Source organism: Miscanthus floridulus, chromosome 18, assembly GCF_019320115.1.
Source record: "Miscanthus floridulus cultivar M001 chromosome 18, ASM1932011v1, whole genome shotgun sequence".
NCBI classification, from domain to species: domain Eukaryota; kingdom Viridiplantae; phylum Streptophyta; class Magnoliopsida; order Poales; family Poaceae; genus Miscanthus; species Miscanthus floridulus.
The window spans coordinates 35,895,007-35,914,545 of record NC_089597.1 but is presented as its reverse complement, the minus strand read 5'-3'; the positions used below and the strand labels follow the sequence as shown (position 1 = coordinate 35,914,545).

At 47.8% G+C, this 19,539-nt stretch overlaps 1 protein-coding gene across 1 annotated transcript; it reads right to left on the bottom strand.

Moving 5' to 3' along the window:
* Nucleotides 1-12,391: 12,391 nt before the first annotated feature.
* LOC136521571 (protein RICE SALT SENSITIVE 3-like) lies at nucleotides 12,392-15,226 on the bottom strand. The gene is made up of 7 exons (XM_066515317.1): nucleotides 14,738-15,226; nucleotides 14,496-14,549; nucleotides 14,155-14,373; nucleotides 13,883-13,988; nucleotides 13,725-13,766; nucleotides 13,409-13,465; nucleotides 12,392-13,107 (listed from the first exon to the last, which is right to left on the bottom strand). Exons 1-7 carry the CDS (start codon nucleotides 14,881-14,883, stop codon nucleotides 12,556-12,558), a joined length of 1,176 nt encoding a protein of 391 aa, XP_066371414.1. The 5' UTR covers nucleotides 14,884-15,226; the 3' UTR covers nucleotides 12,392-12,555.
* Between the last annotated feature and the right edge of the window lie 4,313 nt (nucleotides 15,227-19,539).

The window sequence follows — 19,539 nt, the reverse complement described above, 5'->3', positions numbered from 1 at the left end:
CTGGAAATACATCCGGAAACTCACAAACCACTGGGATATCACATATGGTGGTGGCTTGGATAGCACAGGCTAGATGTTGGGGTTCGAAATCGCGGGAGAGTGGGACTAGAAAAGCATTCCCTCCCGTGGGTTCTCTCAACATAATGGTACGGGTGCTAGTGTCAATAAGAGCACCATGATACTTCATCCAATTCATGCCTAAGATTACACTTATCGACAATCCTGGCAATATTATCAAATCTGTTGTGTACTCCCTCCCTTGTATCAAAATGAGTACATTTTTGACTATCTTTTTGGTAGTAACTGTTCCCCCTGCTGAACTTATGTTAAAACCCCCTTTACTTACTTCTATTATTTCTTGATCATGTCTAGATGCAAATGCTTGACTCATAAATGAATGAGAAGCTCCTGAATCAAATAAAACAACAGCGGGATGCTTGTTGACAAGAAACATACCAGCCGTGACAACTTCTCCGGCGGGCACTTCCTCCACAGCAGTATAATGCACTTGTCCCTGACGTGCCCTGGCATTCACCTGCCTCTGATTGTTCTGCGTGGGGTTGCCATTCCTCTTGGGGTGGGGGCACTCCTTGGACCAATGACCCTAGTTGGTTGCAGTTGAAACAAGGTTGATTACTTTTGAATCCGGCTGAGCTGTCCTGATTGCCATTTCCTTTTGGTAAGGCAATAGTAAACGCCTTACGAAATGGTTTCTGTGGCCTGTTATTCTGAGCTTTCGGTGGTGGAGGCCTGAACTTGGGTGCAGGTGGACGGAATTGTGGCCTAGCTGTGATAGGCGCTTTCGACTGGAAAGATCCGGATGCACCGGCCTCATAGGCCCTCTTGCGACCTTTAGCAACTGCATGCATGTTGTTGTGATTTTCTTGGGTCAAGGCATCACTAATGAACTTCATTGTACGTGGCACATCGGGAGTTTGCCATAGTCTTCATTAATTTGGTACCCAGACCCTCGCTTGAAACTCTCAATCTTTTTCTCTTCAGTATCCACGAAACTTGGAGCATATCTTGACAAGTTGTTGAATGCGTGCATATATTCTGTGAGTGACTTGGTTCCCTGAGTGAGCCTCATAAATTCTGCTGCTTTCATGCGCATCAGGCCCGGGGGAATATGGTGTCCTCTAAAAGCCAACTTGAATTGATCCCAGGTCACTCTCGCATTAGCAGGCAGAGACGACAGAAAGTGCGTCCACCAGATTCCTGCTGGTCCTTGTAATTGATGAGAAGCATATTCTGCTTTCAGGTGCTCTGTGACTCTTAGCAGACGAAATTTCTGCTCGATGGTATTCAGCCACTCATCGGCCTGCAGTGGTTCCTCAGCCACCTTGAAGATTGGCGGCTTCGTGTCCAGGAACTCCTTGAATGAACTGTGCTGATTTGGCTCAGCCCCTGGTTGCTGTGGGTGGCCACGAGCAGTGTTTTGCGCGATGAGGCGCAAAGGCTTCTTCCATTGTCCTCTGGCTACCCAGGAACTGGGCAAAGAACTCCTGAGCAGACGGCGGGGGTGGGGGTGGCAAGTCATCATGGTTGCCATCCTGGCTGCTACTAGCTCCTGCACGGGTGCGCGTCATCTGCGAAGTTGCAACAATAAGCGATTATTGGTCGATGCCAAGAGATTGCAGATGAATTAGATATTCATGCCAAACTGAAATTACTGGAGAAAATTCTCAAAATCACAATAAAAACAGAGGCATAATAATTCTTTCTCGCAACATGACATCACCAATTTGACCACTTATCGTGCTCATAACGCATGCAATTTAAAGCGTGATTCACGACAAAGAACTGGAATTGCATTGACGTTCGTCCAAACGTGCGATTAACATTACATGATAGTCTGATTACTAATGCCAACTTGGAACTACAGGTCCATTACATAAATAAAAGTGATACATTAGTCTTCCCACTACACGCTAAGCGATCTAATCCTCATCATGATCACTATCGAGGTCAGACGCAGAATCATCTCCTTCCCCAGGTTCTACTTCTTCTTCAGGTGCCACTTCTTCTTCTTCCTTCGTACCCCTCTAGATCCATTTCTGCGGCTCCAGGTGGTACATAAGGGTGGAGCTGATTGTGCAGTAGATGAACCTCTTCATGCAGATTATCATTGTATTCTTCCGCATTGGCCAGCTGCTGTTCCAGCTCAAACTGTCGAGCTCTCAGGACATCTTCCCTGGACCAGGCTGCATTCCGTTGGTGAGTTAACCGAGTCATCTCTTCAGTGAGCCTCTCAACCTCGATGTCGTGCTCCCTCTGAAGCTGACGTCGGTCTTCACGGGCATGACCAAGAGCACCAGACACACGTCTGAGGCTACCCTCAACTCCATCTAACACTCTCATCGTTGCGAACATGGCGCTCATTGCAGGGTTATCACTGTTCTGCCCTTCTGCTGCACCAATTTCCAAAGATCTTCCTCTTGCCTGCTGCCATGAGTCAGTGGATGGGTTACCTCTTGGAAAGACTCCAACCAAAGCGGCTGCCAGCTCCTGAGGAAAACGATCCATGATATCCCTCAAGATCCCAAAGGCTGCCCTGCCAGCTGCTTCTTCAGCAGTCCTGCCAGTAGACTCATAACACCAGCCTGTCCACTCAGAATCGTCACCTCGGGGACGAACAATGGCCTCCACAGTAACTAAGAGACCTTCTCCCAACCGCTCATTCGCCCAGAAGTAGCGGGGTTCCATTCCATCAGGATAACCTACATAGCTGAGCACTCTCCATAAGAGTGTAGGCATCCCAAACTCTCCAAGGAACGTGTGACGTTGACGGGTACGTGGAGCAAGCTGACGGCTAGGAGCTCTTCCTCCGGTGGACTTGCGAGCAGTCTGCTTGGTGCGTGCCATCTGTACCATTAACATGTACCCTTGGTGAGACAATGCCATAATGGATAAGAGTTACATAAACGAGTAAGAATTTTATAAGGGGAGGAACAATTGTAATTATGTGAATGGTATTTTAACATGATGCATGCTCGTGCCGTACGTCCTCACAAACTTAGGAAAAATTTGTTTCTAACGGTAGACACGGTGGCATACATACGTTCTCTCATAAATATCGTAACTAGTCGATCTACACGTTTCGTTGTTAGTGTACCTGCATAAAATTTTATTTCAGCCCTAAACCCATAATGAAATATGCAGAATGGAATTGTAAATACTTTCATATATGCTATACCCATACATATACTTCCGTATCAATCTACCCGTTAAGAATTTAAACCCACAATTAAATACGTACCATATACACATGCAAGCATGTATACATAGCCGTACCAAAGCTAACTCTTCCCGACCGCACGCTCACATCTTGCGGTCATACACTCATCTTACCTTGGCGTAGAGGCATTTGATCCATACATTACCACTCAAGTGAATGGCATCCATACTATAGCACGCCGTATGGACGACGAAGTAAAAACCCCCATGTTAGTACTTAAATAGCCACCTAATAGTCCTTAATTTGGGCATAAGGAAAGTGATCAATGGCACACTTTAGATTTCAAATACCTATTATTTGACTATTAGTTGCTAGAGAAGGGTTTTTGGAAAACAAAAACTTTTGTTTTAAATACACTTGTGACAATTAACGTTGAATCTTGCTCTGATGCCAGCTGTCGCAGAACCGACCAATTTATAAGAATACAAGTATAATGGCAATCCGCAAGCGGTTGCACTGTTATACTTGAACCCATATAAACCCGGTAGTCCGTCGAGTACCACGACGGGTCTCGATAAACGATTTACAACAACCAAGATCGTACAGGATTCAACATACATGCCACAAATTACATAAAGTTCACAGATACTTTTCATCATCAGAGTACGAATAGAAAGTTATTACAAACCAAGTTTGATAATTAAAGCGGAAGCAAATAAGTTCGAAGATAAGTTTCCAACGTAGTTTGATACAGTGCCATGCCAGATCACGATCCACAAAAGCAAAGATAGGAATTACTAAAGAAGCCTGCCCAAGGCTTACTCCTCATCCACAGCGGGATAGAAGCAACTCTTGCAATAACCATGATACACAGTGCCATCTGCAACAATGGGAAAATAAACCCTGAGTACGAGAAGGTACTCAGCTAGACTTACCCGTCATGAACCAGAAATAAATGACTCCAAGGATTATGCAAGGCTGTATAAGTGGACGTAACTTGACAACATTTTTGCGAAAAAGGCAATTAATCTTTGTACACTTGTGATTCCTTTATCAAGTTAATTATAACTATCCATTTCTAGATTAGCAACTACCCTGTGCCAAACATGTGGTATATTATTTAGAATCATACAATAGTAACCATAGCAGGTAATATAATTCCATATTCATCCGAACCATCATGTTTCATAACACAGTTACTACGATGTTGGGACTAGCCAAGTTTCTCACTATCCGGGAGAGACGGCGATTCGAATCGATTTCAACCAGCTGGGAATTTATTCCTAACACAAACCCAGATCTACCAGCCACGATAGTCTTAGGTCACCTTTGGTACAACTCCGGTACACATTTCGCGGGTTCGTACTGCGCCGCACAATCTGGAACACCAGATGCCAGGATGCTCAGGCCAAGCCTGCCCTTGGGCTCAGTCTGATCGTTCCCCGGAAGGAGCGCACAACAGAACGATTCCCGGCCTGAGTTGAATTACTCGGCTTCGCGGTCGGAACGAGTTATCCGGCCAGCTAAGTGAGAGGCATGCGTTCAATCTTGTCAGAAGCGCCAACAACGGTACGGTCCTTAATCGACACAGACGGGGATAAGTCCACACCCAAGACCTCCATGCCTTGTTGCTTCCCTATCGACTTCCCGTCCGGTCTCAATTTACTTTTACCTCATGGTTCTGTTCCACGATAGCAGATATAGCCAACCGTGCTCCGGTATCCACCTATATCTCGCAGGTGACAGGACATCACCCGACTTCTACCGGTCTAAGCATGGCTAAGCATATATATATTCGATCCTGGACCTATACCGGTTAAAGGTGTAATATCTGGACAAGGAATGTACATGCATCAAGTGGTTTCATTCAACTCTTATAACCTAATGCATCAATCATAAATACGTAAGTAAACATTTGTAAATTACTGGGAGACTTATAATGCTCCGGGGCTTGCCTCGTAGAAAGGAAGTAGGACGATGGTCAGGGCACTCCGGAAGCTCTTCAGGGTTCTGCTCCACGCCTTCGGGAGCTGCGGCTTGCGGATTCCTCCTGCGGGTTCCCTTCCTCTGCTTCTTCGAATTCCAGCAACGTGATTTCTTCCTCCGATCCTAGATGCATGAGTATGGTATAAGTATTACGAATGCATATATGTTAACAAGTGCATCACGTTGTTTGAGTAGGTGCATATCTCTTCTCGCTTACTACTTAACTACTTCTACAATGCATCGACTATGCCATAAACAGTATCTACTTGTTTCACTCATAACTGGAGTTCTACAATTCCAAATCTAGTGATCCTGGACTTTCTGGAAAGCTTATCAAATTTTCTACAACTTTGTTATTAACCATTTTTACAGTCTACATCAGTTTCAACATGCAACTCATCATTTTCTAGAATCAGTCCGGAAATGACTTAACATGCAATATAAAGTAATAACACCTCTACTTCATGTCATTATTCACAAATTGACAACCTAGAACCTACCAACAGTTTAAGCATACCAAACATAGTTAGGATAATATAATGGCAAAGCCCAAACTATTTATTAAATTGCCTTTATTATTTTATTTAGATATCTAGGTTAAATAATAAATATATATCAGATGTGCTTAATAAATTCTCAGAAATTTACAGAGCCTTAATAATGCTATCAAATGACTACTATAAAAATTTCATGTCATTTTACTAAGTAGAACATCCTATACAAAAATGATAAGGAAGCAAGGCTTGAAATAGCATAAATGGAAAATCCTATTGAAAAGTGTCAAGCAACAGATTTCTTATTTTTCTTAACATCCTATATGGTACTAGTATCACCTCCAATTAATTTCATGAATTTTGGACTTATAATTAATTTATAAAAATTCATGCAAGGATTAACTATTTATAAAAGAAAAATCTACAACTATAGATCTACACATGCACTGGTCCTCAAATTTTTATCCAAGCTCATGTATAACAAGAATAGCCTACCACAAAAATTTCATAATTTTTGGAGCACAGGAACTCTAGATATAAAATAAACAAATTTAAATGCATTCAAAAGCACATTTGAAATCCCTATTTAAATCTCCAAAATTTTCTACTGTTGAAGCCAAGAACATATTTTTCCTAAATACTACACTTCCTAAGGAACACAACTATATTTATTTCAACATTTTTGGAGCTACCAATCTGCAGATACAAAAATAACAAAACCAATCAAAAACTGGATTCAAAATGGTTTAGCCTACACTACTGCTGTCGCTGACAGGTGGGACCCGCTGGTCAGGGGACCCCACGCGTCATTGACACAGAGCAGAGCAGCGGCGCTGCTGGGCACTGCGCGGCTGCGGCTCGACGACGGCGAGCTTCGCCGGCGGTGAGGTCATCAGGGTAGGACCTACATGACCTGGCGAACCTATTGAGCCACTTGGCCGGCCTTATTGCTGACCCTAGAGCTAGCGGCGGCGGCCATGGCGGAACGGCGAGGCTGGACCACGGCAAAACGCCGGCGACGTCCACGGTGGCTCGATCTAAGGCTCGGACGAGCACTAGGGTACTACGGCGGACCTAGCGCACTAGCTAACGCTTGGAGAAGGGGACTGTGGCGGCGTGGCCACGAGAACGGAGTACGGCGGCGAGACTCCGACGAGCCGGTGCACGCGGCTGGAGCTTACCGAGCGTGGTCAACGGGCACGGGCGGGCGCAGTGAGTCGCGGGGGCACTAGTGGAGGCGTTGCCGGGGTGGAGGAGCAGCGAGGGCGAGCTGGCGTCGGCTAAGGCGATGGCGGGGCTCCGAGAGCTCGGCGGCTGCTGCGGCGAGGAAGAAAAGCCGAGGAAACGCGAAAATGGGGTGCGGCTGGGTGCGGGCGGGCGTTGGCGTGATGAAGGCTCGCTCGGGCGCGGCGTGGCCTGCGCGGTCAGGGCAACGGCGACGCGCGGCCGACGGACCCTCCACGCGGCGGCTCTGCTCTGAAGCCGGTCGGCCACTGTGCCGATCGATTCAGTCGATTCAGTCGCGATCGGAGAGGTCTGACAGCGCGTTTTCGTGATGATTTATCCGCTGATCCTTGGCTCCTTCGTGCAAATGTCCAACATGAGTTTTGTAGCCCAAGGTACCAGCTACAAATGTTGTTCAAAGATCGTGTTCCAATTCTCATCGTACACCGAGTAAAATCGATCCAAAGTCGGGCTGACAGCACTGTCAGAGTATGACTTAGAACAAAAATGGCTAAGTGTTGAAAACAGTGATTCGATGATTTTTGAAATCCAAATTCAAGCATGATAGGAGCTGAATCAGTCAAAGGCCCAAATATCAAAGTTGTTCCTTAGGTTAAACACTACAACATTGTTTTAGTGAACTCTTCCATGCAAGGTCCCTAACACCTAGTTCAACTTTAGTCAAACATGTCACCTTGAAAACATGCTACATACACAATCCATGGTTAAATGACCAAACTAGCCTTAGCACTTAATACCAAAGTTGTTCATGATGATATCCTAAGCATGTTTGAGTAATTTGCAAGGTCATTTAAGCATTTCATGTAGTAGTCACTCATATAGCCATTCAGGTCAACACATGAAATAACACTTAAATGCTTGATCAAGGAATGTGGTCTTCATGAACAAGGTTCCTTTTGTTAACCTAAGTGTAGCTAAGGTGTTATAGTGACCAACATTACACACTAGCATTTATTTGCACAGGATCATATGCATAGGTTACAAGAAACATGAAATAACAAGCAATGTTTCATATGTTTCGATCAGATGTTTCTATTGTAAATGATGATTTATGAATGCTTGATGCTCATGCTCATGTTATGCAAGTCAAGTTATGCAAGGCTAACACCCGAGGTGTTACAGTTAGTAAATTAATTTTCTCCAAACATTTTCCAAAGGGAAAATACAAAAGAGGTAGTTTAAATTGTGCACTTCATGATAAACCAAAGCCACGTCAAAAGCTTTGAATCGAAATAGACTTTAAATGGTAGCTCAAACTTTGAAAATATTGTGAAGAGCAACACTTAACCTGTTGTACCGAAGTCCAAAAATCAGTCACCAACATTCAAAGTTAAAACTTAATTTAGGAAGATTTTATGTATAAACTTATAGGTCAAATCACATCAAATTAGAAGTATGAGTTTTGCTCTTTAAGATAGTATAGGTCTTGTTGACCAAAGCCCAGGGATCAGTTGGCTAGCGAAAGATTCATAAAAATTGTTAGGGGCTCCCTGGAATTTAGCTGTGAAAACTGTGCTAACATTCAGTTTTGGGAACTAAATTTTGATAGATTTCATAGCTAAACCTATGTGTTAAATCACCTTATTTTGGAAGTACTAACTACTAAGTTTACTGTTTCATTTAGTATAGTTTTTACTGGCAGAAGATCAGTAATTAACCACTAAATATTTAACCAAAGAGGCTTAATCAAAACTGTTAGGGGATCAGTATAGGTCTTGTTGACCAAAGCCCAGGGATCAGTAATAGATTGACTAGGGAAACATTCATAAAAATTGTTAGGGCTCCCTGGAACGTAGCTGTGAAAACTGTGCTAACATTCAGTTTTGGGAACTAAATTTTCATAGATTTCATATATAAACCTATGTGTGTTAAATCACCTTGTTTTGGAATTACTATGTTTACTGTTTCATTTCGTATAGTTTTTCTGGCAGAAGATCAGTAATTAACCACTAAATATTTAACCAAAGAGGCTCAATCAAAACTGTTGACTTCCTTTGTTCAGTCTGAAAGCAGTTGTTACATTCAATGTTTGGAGCCGAATTTAGAACAATTTTATATATAAACATATATGGAAATCCACCTCAAATTTAAAGTCCAAAGTTAATTCTTTAAAATGGTGTAACTTCTCTTGATAGAAATTTAGTAATTAACCATGAACCACTTAGCTAATTGTGCTTTATCACAACTGTTTCCATATCATCTAACTGAGCACTGAAAGTCAGTGTTTTGATGAACTCCGAGTCATTAGATCACTTAAACGGTTAAGATTTTGTCTTGGGGCTCTTGAACAAGTTCAGCAGAACAATGATCAGTGAGCAACTTGTATACCAAAACGTTTATACACGAAATTGAGAGAACCTGGGAGAAACAGAGGTAACATCGTGACTGAACTGAGGTTCAGTCAGACATTGGCAGCAAGCAGCCAGGCTGCCTGCTTCAGCTGCTCGCCGCCGTTCTCCACCGCCTAACGCCTACCGAAGCCTAGCACATCAAGCTCGCATGTAGGCTGGTGCTGTCCGTCCGCGCTCCCGTCGCTCCGGCCATCAGCGTATCGCGACGCGACCGAACCGAGCGCCCACAGCGCAGGCATGCACCCAATGATCACACGCGGATCACGGCGAAATCCTGCCCCCGGATGCAACCAAACCCATCGCCGCCGCCGCCACACGGCTCCGTCCCCGCCGGCCCCTACCCGATCTGTGGGCGCTCGGCGCACGCGACCGCACGGGAACCCGCCTGTCAATGATTGCGCCGACGCGCGCCGATCCGTACCGCATCTATCCAGGACCACGCGCGCGGTGCGGCCGTGCGGCGCGCCATGCCATGCCATGCGCCTCGCCGAAAACGTTGCACCACCGGCAGCGGCATGTGCTGTCTCGCTCTCAGCGGCTCTGTAGCTGTGCAACCCGGGGCTCGGTACGTACGGATGGTTCGTGCGCGACGATAGCCGCCACCAGAAGTTGCCGCGCCGGCCGTGTCAACCGATGGTGCCGGTCCGATCGACGACCCACACCCATAGCAGGGCCCCTTTGATAACCGCCTCATATACACGTTGTAGACTCGCGTGGACATGTGGCACACGGCACAGGTGAGATCAGTCGTCGAACGCACAGACACAGAGGATCCGAGCCGGCCTCCGTTGACCGTGCGTCCACGATATCGATGGAATCTCCTGTGTCTACTCTTTGTACTCGGAGGATGGTGGGCTCGAGACAGAAATTGAAGTCAACCCACACACGCCCGCCGCCCGCCGCTCAGTACGCACGTCGTCACGGTGGCAGAGCGCACCTGGCTCGCGCGCGCGCGCACGGCACTCATGCACGCTTCGGCAGGACGCGGCGGCCAACCCATTTGGCGAGGGAGCGCGGGGGAGGGCGGTCCAAGTGAATCGACCAGGGCTCTATTCGCTTTGCTTATAAATCGTATTTTTTCAACTAATAAATAGTATTTTTTTTTCTAACAAATCAGTCAACGGTACTTTTAGTCATGACTTATCAGCCCAGCCAAGCGGCTTATAAAAGGACCATGCGTGATGATGAGCATGGGCCCGAAAATGTTTCCCTGTGGGCGTGGTGGGCGGGGGACCAGAGACCGCTGGATCATTGCCATTGACTGAATCACTGAACCTGAAGCTCCTCCTACGCTACTGCGCCGTACCTAATACCTATGCTATGCATGCCATTGCCATGGGCGGGCGCGGCCCCCCTCTCCGAATTCTACAGTTTCAGCGCCGGGCCTGCCGCCCTGGCCACCAGGCCGGCCGTCGACAGCGCCGCGTGCGATCCGTTAATGGCAGGCGGGGCGAGACAGTGAGAGTGCCGCCACTGCTGGCGGCCGACGGCCACACACAGATCGACACAGGCAGTGCATTGGCAGGCCGTCGCGTCGCGCCGGCCGGCCGGCCGTGGTGAAATGTTCCTTCTCGTGTCCTCTTGGCTTGGATCGATCGTCTGCTGCTGCTGCTGCTGGTGACTGGTGAGACGTGAGAGTGACGACCGCGACGCGGCTGTGCGCGCGACTGTTGCGCCGAGGGCAGGCACGCCCGCCCCAGGATGGATCTAATGCTGCGCCCGGCAATTTGAAGTGCTGCTGCGGTCCAGAGTTTCAGCGGCCTCACCCTCACTACGTAGCCTAGCCGTAGAGGCTCCTGTAGTCCTGTGCGTAAACCTCGAGATCGACGACTGACTAGTACTGCTACTACAAGTACTGTGGATCGGAGGGCAATGCAAACAGATAAGCAGTGACCGACTGACCTCTCTCTCTCTCTCTCTTTTCGGTCACGTGTATCACGAGCACCGGCGACCAGTGCACTACAGGTCTAGTGGTCTACCGTCTATACATGCACGCAGCGCCAGCGCCGGCGCCTCGATCACGCAGGTTTCATTTGGCGCTCGATAGGATCGATCATCACGTCCAGGACTGCAGCAGGTTAATTGGTTAAAGTCTCCAGATGCATGGCTGTGCTCGATCGGACTCTCGAAAGCAAGCCAAGGAATCATTGGTCGATAGCAGACGCGTGACTGGGGAGAACGCACTCGGGTCTCGGGGCCGGGGAGCCGGCCGGGACCCGAAGATGGTGATGGATCAAATGCTTGTTCAGCCCCGGTCCAGTCAATTTATAGCCTGGAGCGAAGCTTGGAAAATGAGTCTTCATTTTAATTATAATAATATGTATAAAAATTCTATCCATCTCTTTTTTTCTTCTTTTTTCACTTCTATATAAATGCATGCCTTTTGGCAACACGAGGACACTGTAAATTTAGAAATAATACTAAATTCAGTTTAACGTTAAAATAAAATGAGTGTTAGTAAAGTACCAAGTATTTTTTTTTGGCGAGAGACAAGTGGAGAACAAGGATAATAATTATTCACTGTCCTGCACTGTTAGGGATTCCCCGACCCCAAATTAGAATCTGAGTCTTATATATTCTATTCTAAAGAATAACGACAAGGAGCAAAGGCAAATTAAACATTGATTAAACAATCAACAAAGGGACTAAGGGAACAGGGGCAATTGGGCATGACACTTTACCTAAACACGTCTGGGCGTAAGGACGTCTCGTATAGTCGTAGGGTCGTACTCGCTTGGTTGGGAATGGAGTTACGGAGCGAGCGAACGGAGTAGCCAGATCGGCGACGGCGACGCCGGACGGCGGAGCAAAGGCGCAGCGATGAGGAGAGCGGCTGCGACGGAAGGGAAATCGACGGACTCTTTCTTACGCGTTTGGTATTTCCTGTGGGCCAACTATACCTTACATACCTGGGATTGGGCCCCTAGGCTTCAAGCGCCCCTGTGCGTGGGCACAGCTCGACCCCCCCCCCCCCCCCCCCGGGCCGGGGCTGTGCTTGTTCGATCAAATGCTGAAATGGAGGATGCATGCATGGGGGGTCATGGCATGGCATCGCCGTGTGGTGCGTGCTCCGTCCACATCAGGTGCCATCTCGATCGTAACGCAACACGTACGTACGTGTTGTGTATCATGAACAGAAGGCTTGGAGAGATGAAGACAACATTGCCAAATCATTGGGTTAACTACATTAGCATTTAGCGATGACATGATATACGATTGATTGATTTCGCCCTAGAGAGAAGACCAGCCCAACAACCATAGACGGGCAACCGGCGCCGGCCCGGCGGGCTGCCGCGTCGAGCTAAAACCCCTGTCCCTCGCCGGGATTACTACTACTACTGCCAACGTTGACAAAGTACGACGACATCGGCGCGGTAGCGGCGGCGGCGGCGCTCGTGCTCTCGTCCCCTGCCGCGCCGCCGTTGCTCGCCGCTACGTCGTCCATGCCATGGCACTGCACGTAATCGTCGTCTTCCTCCTTGGCCGGCGGCGGCGCCACGCCGGGCACGGACGATCCGGCTGCCTGCTGCGGGGCCGGCACGACCGAGGGCAGCTTGGAGAGCAGCGCCTCGAGGCTGCTCATCGACGGCATGATGTGCATGGACGCGGCCGCGGCGCCGGCTGGCCCGGCGCCGGCGCCGTAGGGGTCGTAGAGCTCCAGCGGCGGCCCGGCGGCGGCATGCGGCGGCATCATGCCCGGCCAGGCTGAAGCGGCGATGACCGGCGGGGGGCCCACGCCGCACGGGAACACGACGCCGGGCGACGACGGGTGCGGGAGCAGCACCCCCGGGATGCTCTCCAGGTACCCGAACTTGCGGCGCAGCATCACCACGTAGCTGAGGTCCTCCGCCACCTGCATGCGCCCATGGCCCATTCAAAGGCCGGACACAGAACGAGACATGCCGTGTTAGTGTCATATAGCTAGCGACTAGCGAGCGGCGTGCGACGCAGCTGCACTGCATGCATGCACGGCCGCGCGCCGCGCGGAATGGTGAAACACCGCTGTCATCACACACAGAACAATGCAACAACGCTGCTGCGCGCTATATTGCTATGCACATGCTGTCTTGGACGGTCGGACTCGGACCCTCGGTTCTCGCGGGAAATCGGAGTGCAGAGAACGACCGGTGAGCAGTAGTAGCTGAGTAGCGCACCTTTTTCATGGAGCCGAGCTGCACGACGCCCTCCCTGACAGCGATCAGGGCGATGGTCTGCACAAGTGCAGAGCAAAGCGAAGAATGAGAGAATGAGAGGGAGAAAAGAAAAGCGGACGCAGGCAGGCCAACAGGCCATGGCATGGCAGCATCAGCTAGCTGGCCATGTCTTGGCTTGGTAGCCGCGGCTGCCATGCACAGCAGTAGAGAGCAGCAGAGGTAGGCCACAGAGCTAGCTAGCTAGCTCTAGCTGCTGCCTGTGCCTCTGATCAAAAGGGGGGCGGATTGCGATTTGTCAAGGCCTAAAAGTGTGCACCTGGATGCCGGACTGGAACTGCGCCTCCCACGTCCTCGGATGCTGCAAAAGAACAGGCCAAGCATATGTCTCACAGATTAGTAGCCATACATCGCTCGATGATGTTTAGCTTGACTGCCTGAGGTAATGACGGTTAAGTTAAACTTAGTAGTGCTTACAGAGTCGGCAGGGTTGGTCCAGGAGGAGATGAGGTTGATCTCGTGCTCCTGGGGCTCCTTGAACACCCACTTGTGGCTGTGGTCTGCCGCCACTTTCCCTATCAGACTACATGCAGCAGGAAAGGAAACCGCACCAAGAACATCAGGAGGGTCAAGGGAGGCCCGAGGCCCCCGGCCCGGCCGGCGCCATCATTAGCGCGCAGGAGGGTTAACCGGCTTGCTCGCTATTAGCTAATCATGGTGAGTGAACTGTGGACTAGTCAGCCACCTACCCTTCGCCGTAGTTGTAGATGTCATGGGACATCTTGAAGAACAGCTCAGGCTGCAGGCCCTGCGGCTGCGGCTGCTTCACCGCATCCTGCTGCACAGCTGCTGCCTCACAGTCCCCGGCATATGCAACCGCCGCAGCTGCCGCTGCCCCCTCTTGGCCGAACGCGGCAGAGCTGTTGGCCGCCGCGAAGTTGCAGAACCCGTCCTCCCACGCCAGGATCCTAAAGCCAAACGCGCAAGAAGAAGAACACACACCCAGAGCATTCACATGGGACTCGATTGAAGACACGTATGCAGTTGATGGGTGTGCTGTGTGTGTGCAGCTAGAACTAGAAGCCTGTACCAGTTCCTCCTGTTCCCTCTGGTCCTGTCGTACGCCGCGCCAGGGAGATCCCATCTGATCAGGTTAATCAGGTTGTTATTAAGCGCGCGGCCAGCCAGTCGATCAGCGAATGAAGAAACACCGTGTTAGTATTAGGCCGGGAAGAACACAATCGCGGTTAGAATGCGCATTAGCGCAGCTGGTAAGGTATGTAGCAGGAAGGAGAAGGAGAGCGAGCTGAGAAGAGAGCTCACGGCCGGCACGCACTTGGGGGGCGGTAGTTCCGGGGCAGGATGCGCCAGAAGACGGCGTAGACCCACTGCGGGGCCGGGGCGTCGCCGGTGCAGAGGCTCCGCAGCGTGTGCTGCAGCAGGTGCGTCACCGCCACCGGGCCCAGCTGATCCTCCATCGCTCGCTCGCAGCTTGCGGTGGCCCGGCCGCCGCCGGCCAAGGCGATCGAGCGAGCTTGACGATCGGTCGTCGCCGCGGCTTCTGGCTGGTTGCTTTGCTTTGCTTGCTTGCACGGTGCAGCGGGTAGTATCCGCTGACTAGCCAAGCTCCACTCTGAGCTCGCAAGAGAAGCTGAAGCCTGGCCAAGAATACCGGAGGAGCAAAGGAAGCAAGCAGCAGCAGCTAAGCACTAGCCTAAGCTGCTGCTCTCCTTGCTTGGCTCGCCTCTGTGTGTGTGTCTGTGTGATCTCTCTGTATGGCTGTGCTGTGACTTGTGAGGCCAGGCCACCACCGAATGGGAAAGCCACACCTGCCCAAAATTTATACTACTCCGTCCCTCTCCCTCCTCTGTCCCTCCCTCCCTCCCTCTCCCTCTCTCTCTCTCTCTCTCTCTCTCTCTCTCTCTCTCTCTCTCTCTCGACTTTCTTCTTGGACTCTTGGTTGCTACCACCCCAGTCCCCAAACAAATTAATTTATAGAGTTATCTAAAATTAAACTTTTGTAAAGTTGATCAAATCTATAGAAAATAACTCCAATATTTATGGTATAAAATCAGTATCATTATATACATCATGAACTATACTCTCTCCGTACCAAATTATAAATTACTTTGACTTTTTTAATTCATCCATTTTGTAATGTATTTAGACATATTATTATACTAGATACATAATAAAAATGGATGTACAAAAAAGTCAAAACGACTTATAATTTAAAATGGAGGGAGTATTTTTATAATCTACTTATTTGATGTAGTAGACGTTTACATTTTTTTCATGTAAAACTGGTCAAACTTTTTAAAAAATCACTTAATGACAAAAAAATTAATTTATTTTAGTAGTACTACTAATATCACACTAGTTAGTATTTTAATGAGCTAGTTTATAATAATGGACACCCTCCCTCTCTTCACTGGCTCCTCTCTCTAGCAAGGGCATGGGCCGTGGTCCACGATTTCGCTCATGCCACTATAATGATCCTGGAAATCCCAGACCCTCCTGCGCTCATGTCGTGCCTCCTCTCGGTCCGCGGATGGATTTGATCCCAACTGTCTCCTTCATGCCCGCACACAGACTCCTCGGCGAGATCCATAGGACTGTTCGTCGTGGTATCGTAGTATGGTACGGCGGCTCCCTACTTCCCACAAATAAAGGCTAAACAACTGATGCTAATGTTGATTTGTTGTAAGAGAAAAATAATGTTATTTCGTTCAAAATGGTACAGCTCATAAGTTCAAGCGAAATGGACCTAAATCGTGCGCGATTGCGCCGGAAACCCCTTCATCTAGCCTAGCCTACCACCACCGGGGCACCGACCGGCAGGTACATCGGATGTGAATATGAATAAAGTTCAGGCCCCGATCTGCGCTACGAGATGGAGATTTGTACGTGTGGGAGATACATAGATAGATATTATACTCTGAAAGTTCAGTAGACCGGAAACGATTGCGACGGTGTGAAGAGGATCGGTTGTAGTTTGGGAGCCCTAGGGGCTACTCTGTCGTCCGTGAATTATGAACGGTCTAATCAAAGCATGGCGTATATGCTTTCGTATGAACACGAACAAGATTAAAGAATACCTCAAAAAAAAATAGAGAACAAGATTAAAGAAAACACATACGTATTTTCGCAACTCTTTCTTCGTTTCCAAATGCATGCATGGGCGTCTGGTACTCACGTTAGACATTTCCTAAGACAGAGAATGAACACTTCGGCGTTAGGTCGTTTATTTTGAACCAAAGATTGATTTGCAGTGCATCTGGTATCATCTCTCATGTAGTGCCACTTAATTTGAGTCATTTAACAGATACTTTCTCGATTATAGATTATAAATCGTTTAGCTTTGTTCTAAGTTAAACTCGTCTGAATTTAATCGAGTTTATAGAAAAAAACATATTAAGATTTACAATATCAAATAATTGCAGCGTGAAAAATATCTCATGGAGCATCTACTGAATCTAGTTTGATACTGTAGATGTATGTGCATTTTTCAATAGACTTAGCCAAAACTAGAAAAATTCGACATATGACAACAAACCAAAACAACTTGCGGTTTGGAACGGAGGGAGCAATTAACATGTACGTTATGTTATGTTATCTTTTAAGTTGTGTCATAGAAACTAACAAATTTGATAATTTGTGCATAGGACGACGTGTTGTTATGAGCTGCATGGCAGTAACTCCTCAAATGATGTTGAAAGAGGAATGGTCATTTCGCAAAACAACAACCTTTTGCCTTTACTTCCGCCTCTCTCATCCACAACGTCAACAACTCGTGCGAAATTAATTACCGTGCTTCAGGTTTCCACACGTGTACTTGCCGCATGGAGCTAGACATCCACATCCACATTGATCAGCGGTGGTATTTGCCGTTTTCAGGTACCGCGGTGTGTCGCCGAGTCGGAGCACGGCGTTGTAAGGTAGGGGAGGGATCGGAGGGCATCGTGCTATTTTTTGAATTAGAGAAAGGAAGCGAGACCGTGACTGTAATGCCCAGGAAATGTTTTGATTGCCCATTATTCCCAGTTCTCACAGTCAGTCAGTCCGCCTGCTACTGCTAGTGCTAGCAGCAGCAGCTGCCAGGCCAGGCTGCCACACAAATCCGACACCGTTGGTTGGCCCCCTCCTCCTGCTCTGAACTTCTGAATTTTCTGAGTACCACCCACCAGGGACCAGATTAACAGCTGTAGCAGCAGCAGGGTTAATTAGATTACACTAGATTAGATTACACTAAGCTGCAATCTGTGGGATCCGCGCGCGATCGAGATGCAGCTTGGCTTCTAGTCAAGACGCAGACAAGGGGGGTGAACTGAACGGTGAAAGGACCAATCAGGCCCCTCTCTCCCTCTCTACCCTCAACTGTCATTTTCGTCCCACGGGCCAACCAAAAGCCTGAAAATTTTTGCGTTTCAATTCCGGATGGGTACAAAAGTAATCATCTGAAATGTGACCTTAAGATTTTTGTTTTCTGATGGAATTGGGGGGAAGTTCAGAGTATTCTTTTCCTCTTGCAGTTGGAAGGATTCTTTCCGGAGATGCCTTGCCCTCTTGGAACCAGGGCCCTTGCTTTGTACCATGTCCCTGAAGATTGCTTGATGACCAAAAGGGAGGGAGTGGTGTATGCTGTCAAAACACACAGCCTTTTTCACAACACTTTTTACAATCCCTCACCCTAAGGCATTGTTTAGTTCCTCCCAAAAAATTTACACCATATCTCATCGAATGTTTGGACACATGCATGGAGTATTAAATATAGACTAAAAAAATAAGTAATTGCACATATTGCGACTACTTTGCGAGACGAATCTTTTAAGCCTAAGTAGTCCATGATTTGATAATAAAGTGCTACAATAAAACATGTGCTAATGACGGATTAATTAGGCTTAATAAATTCATCTCGTGGTTTACTGACGGATTCTATAATTTGTTTTTTTATTAATATCCAACACCCCATGCGACGCTCCCATGTGACATCCGATGTGACGCCCCCAAAACTTTACACCCTGAAACTAGACAAGGACTAAGAGGAAAATATACAGTACCTCAGCAAAAGGTCCTCTGGCTGGGCCCTTTTTGACCTCCCTCAACAGTCTTTGCTCACATACATGATACATCACATTTGACATTTCACACTTCACACACCACTGGAGAAAGAGAGGCTAGCTAACCTTCATAAGTACCCAAAAAAAGAGCTAGGGTGATGACACATGACCATATTTTACTGCTGGCACTACTACCCTTTGCCATGGCTTCATCATCCCCTAAAAGCATGGCCGGCTTTGGCCATGACAAGGACATCCATCTTAATAATTGATCCCTTGCCTCACTGCTAGTATGTGCTGATGTATGCGTGTCTGAGAATGATAGATGCAAATAAAAAAAAGCAGTCGACATACGTGTTGGATAATCTAGAGAGCTGAGAGAATAGAGAAAGGTTTCCTTCAATTTCAGGGTGTGAGTTGATGAAGTTTTACAGGAGTAGCAGTAGGTGATGCACCTAAACATGGAATGGTTCCACTGGTGGGCAATGCCGCAATGCTGCATTTTCCACATGCAGCGTGCAAATATAGCAGAGGCCATCTGCTTCTGTGCGACAGGGACTAGAGCTTGAAGTGGAACAAGCTTATTTTGGGGCACTGGAGCATGGATGGCTTGGGCTAGAAATGTGGTGTCAAACAGTTCACCACATGAACCTTTTTCCCACATGTCCTTTTTTTTTGAGATGAACTACCATGTGATGTAGCAGGATAAGCTTATGCAAACTCATTACATTTTTCTCGTTTTGCATATATACTTTTATGAGAAACAAAGACAAAATGGTGGAGAAATTACATTTTGGAGGATCTTATATTGTTATGCTAAACGGCATGTTTGCTGGTTGGTTTCTGGGCTGGTTTAGGTTGGCTGGTGCTGATTTATTGTGAGAGAAAAACACTGTTGGTTGGTTGGTTTGGGCTGGCTGAAACCAACGAGCGAACAGGCTGAAAGACTGCTAGTTTGGGAGGACCCCAATCGGCTGGAACTGTACTGCTGAGGTTTGGTCCAGGACTGTGACAAACTTTAGCCCCCAGATACAACTTGATGGCTGCTGCAGGGTACGGCAAGAACATTTAGCA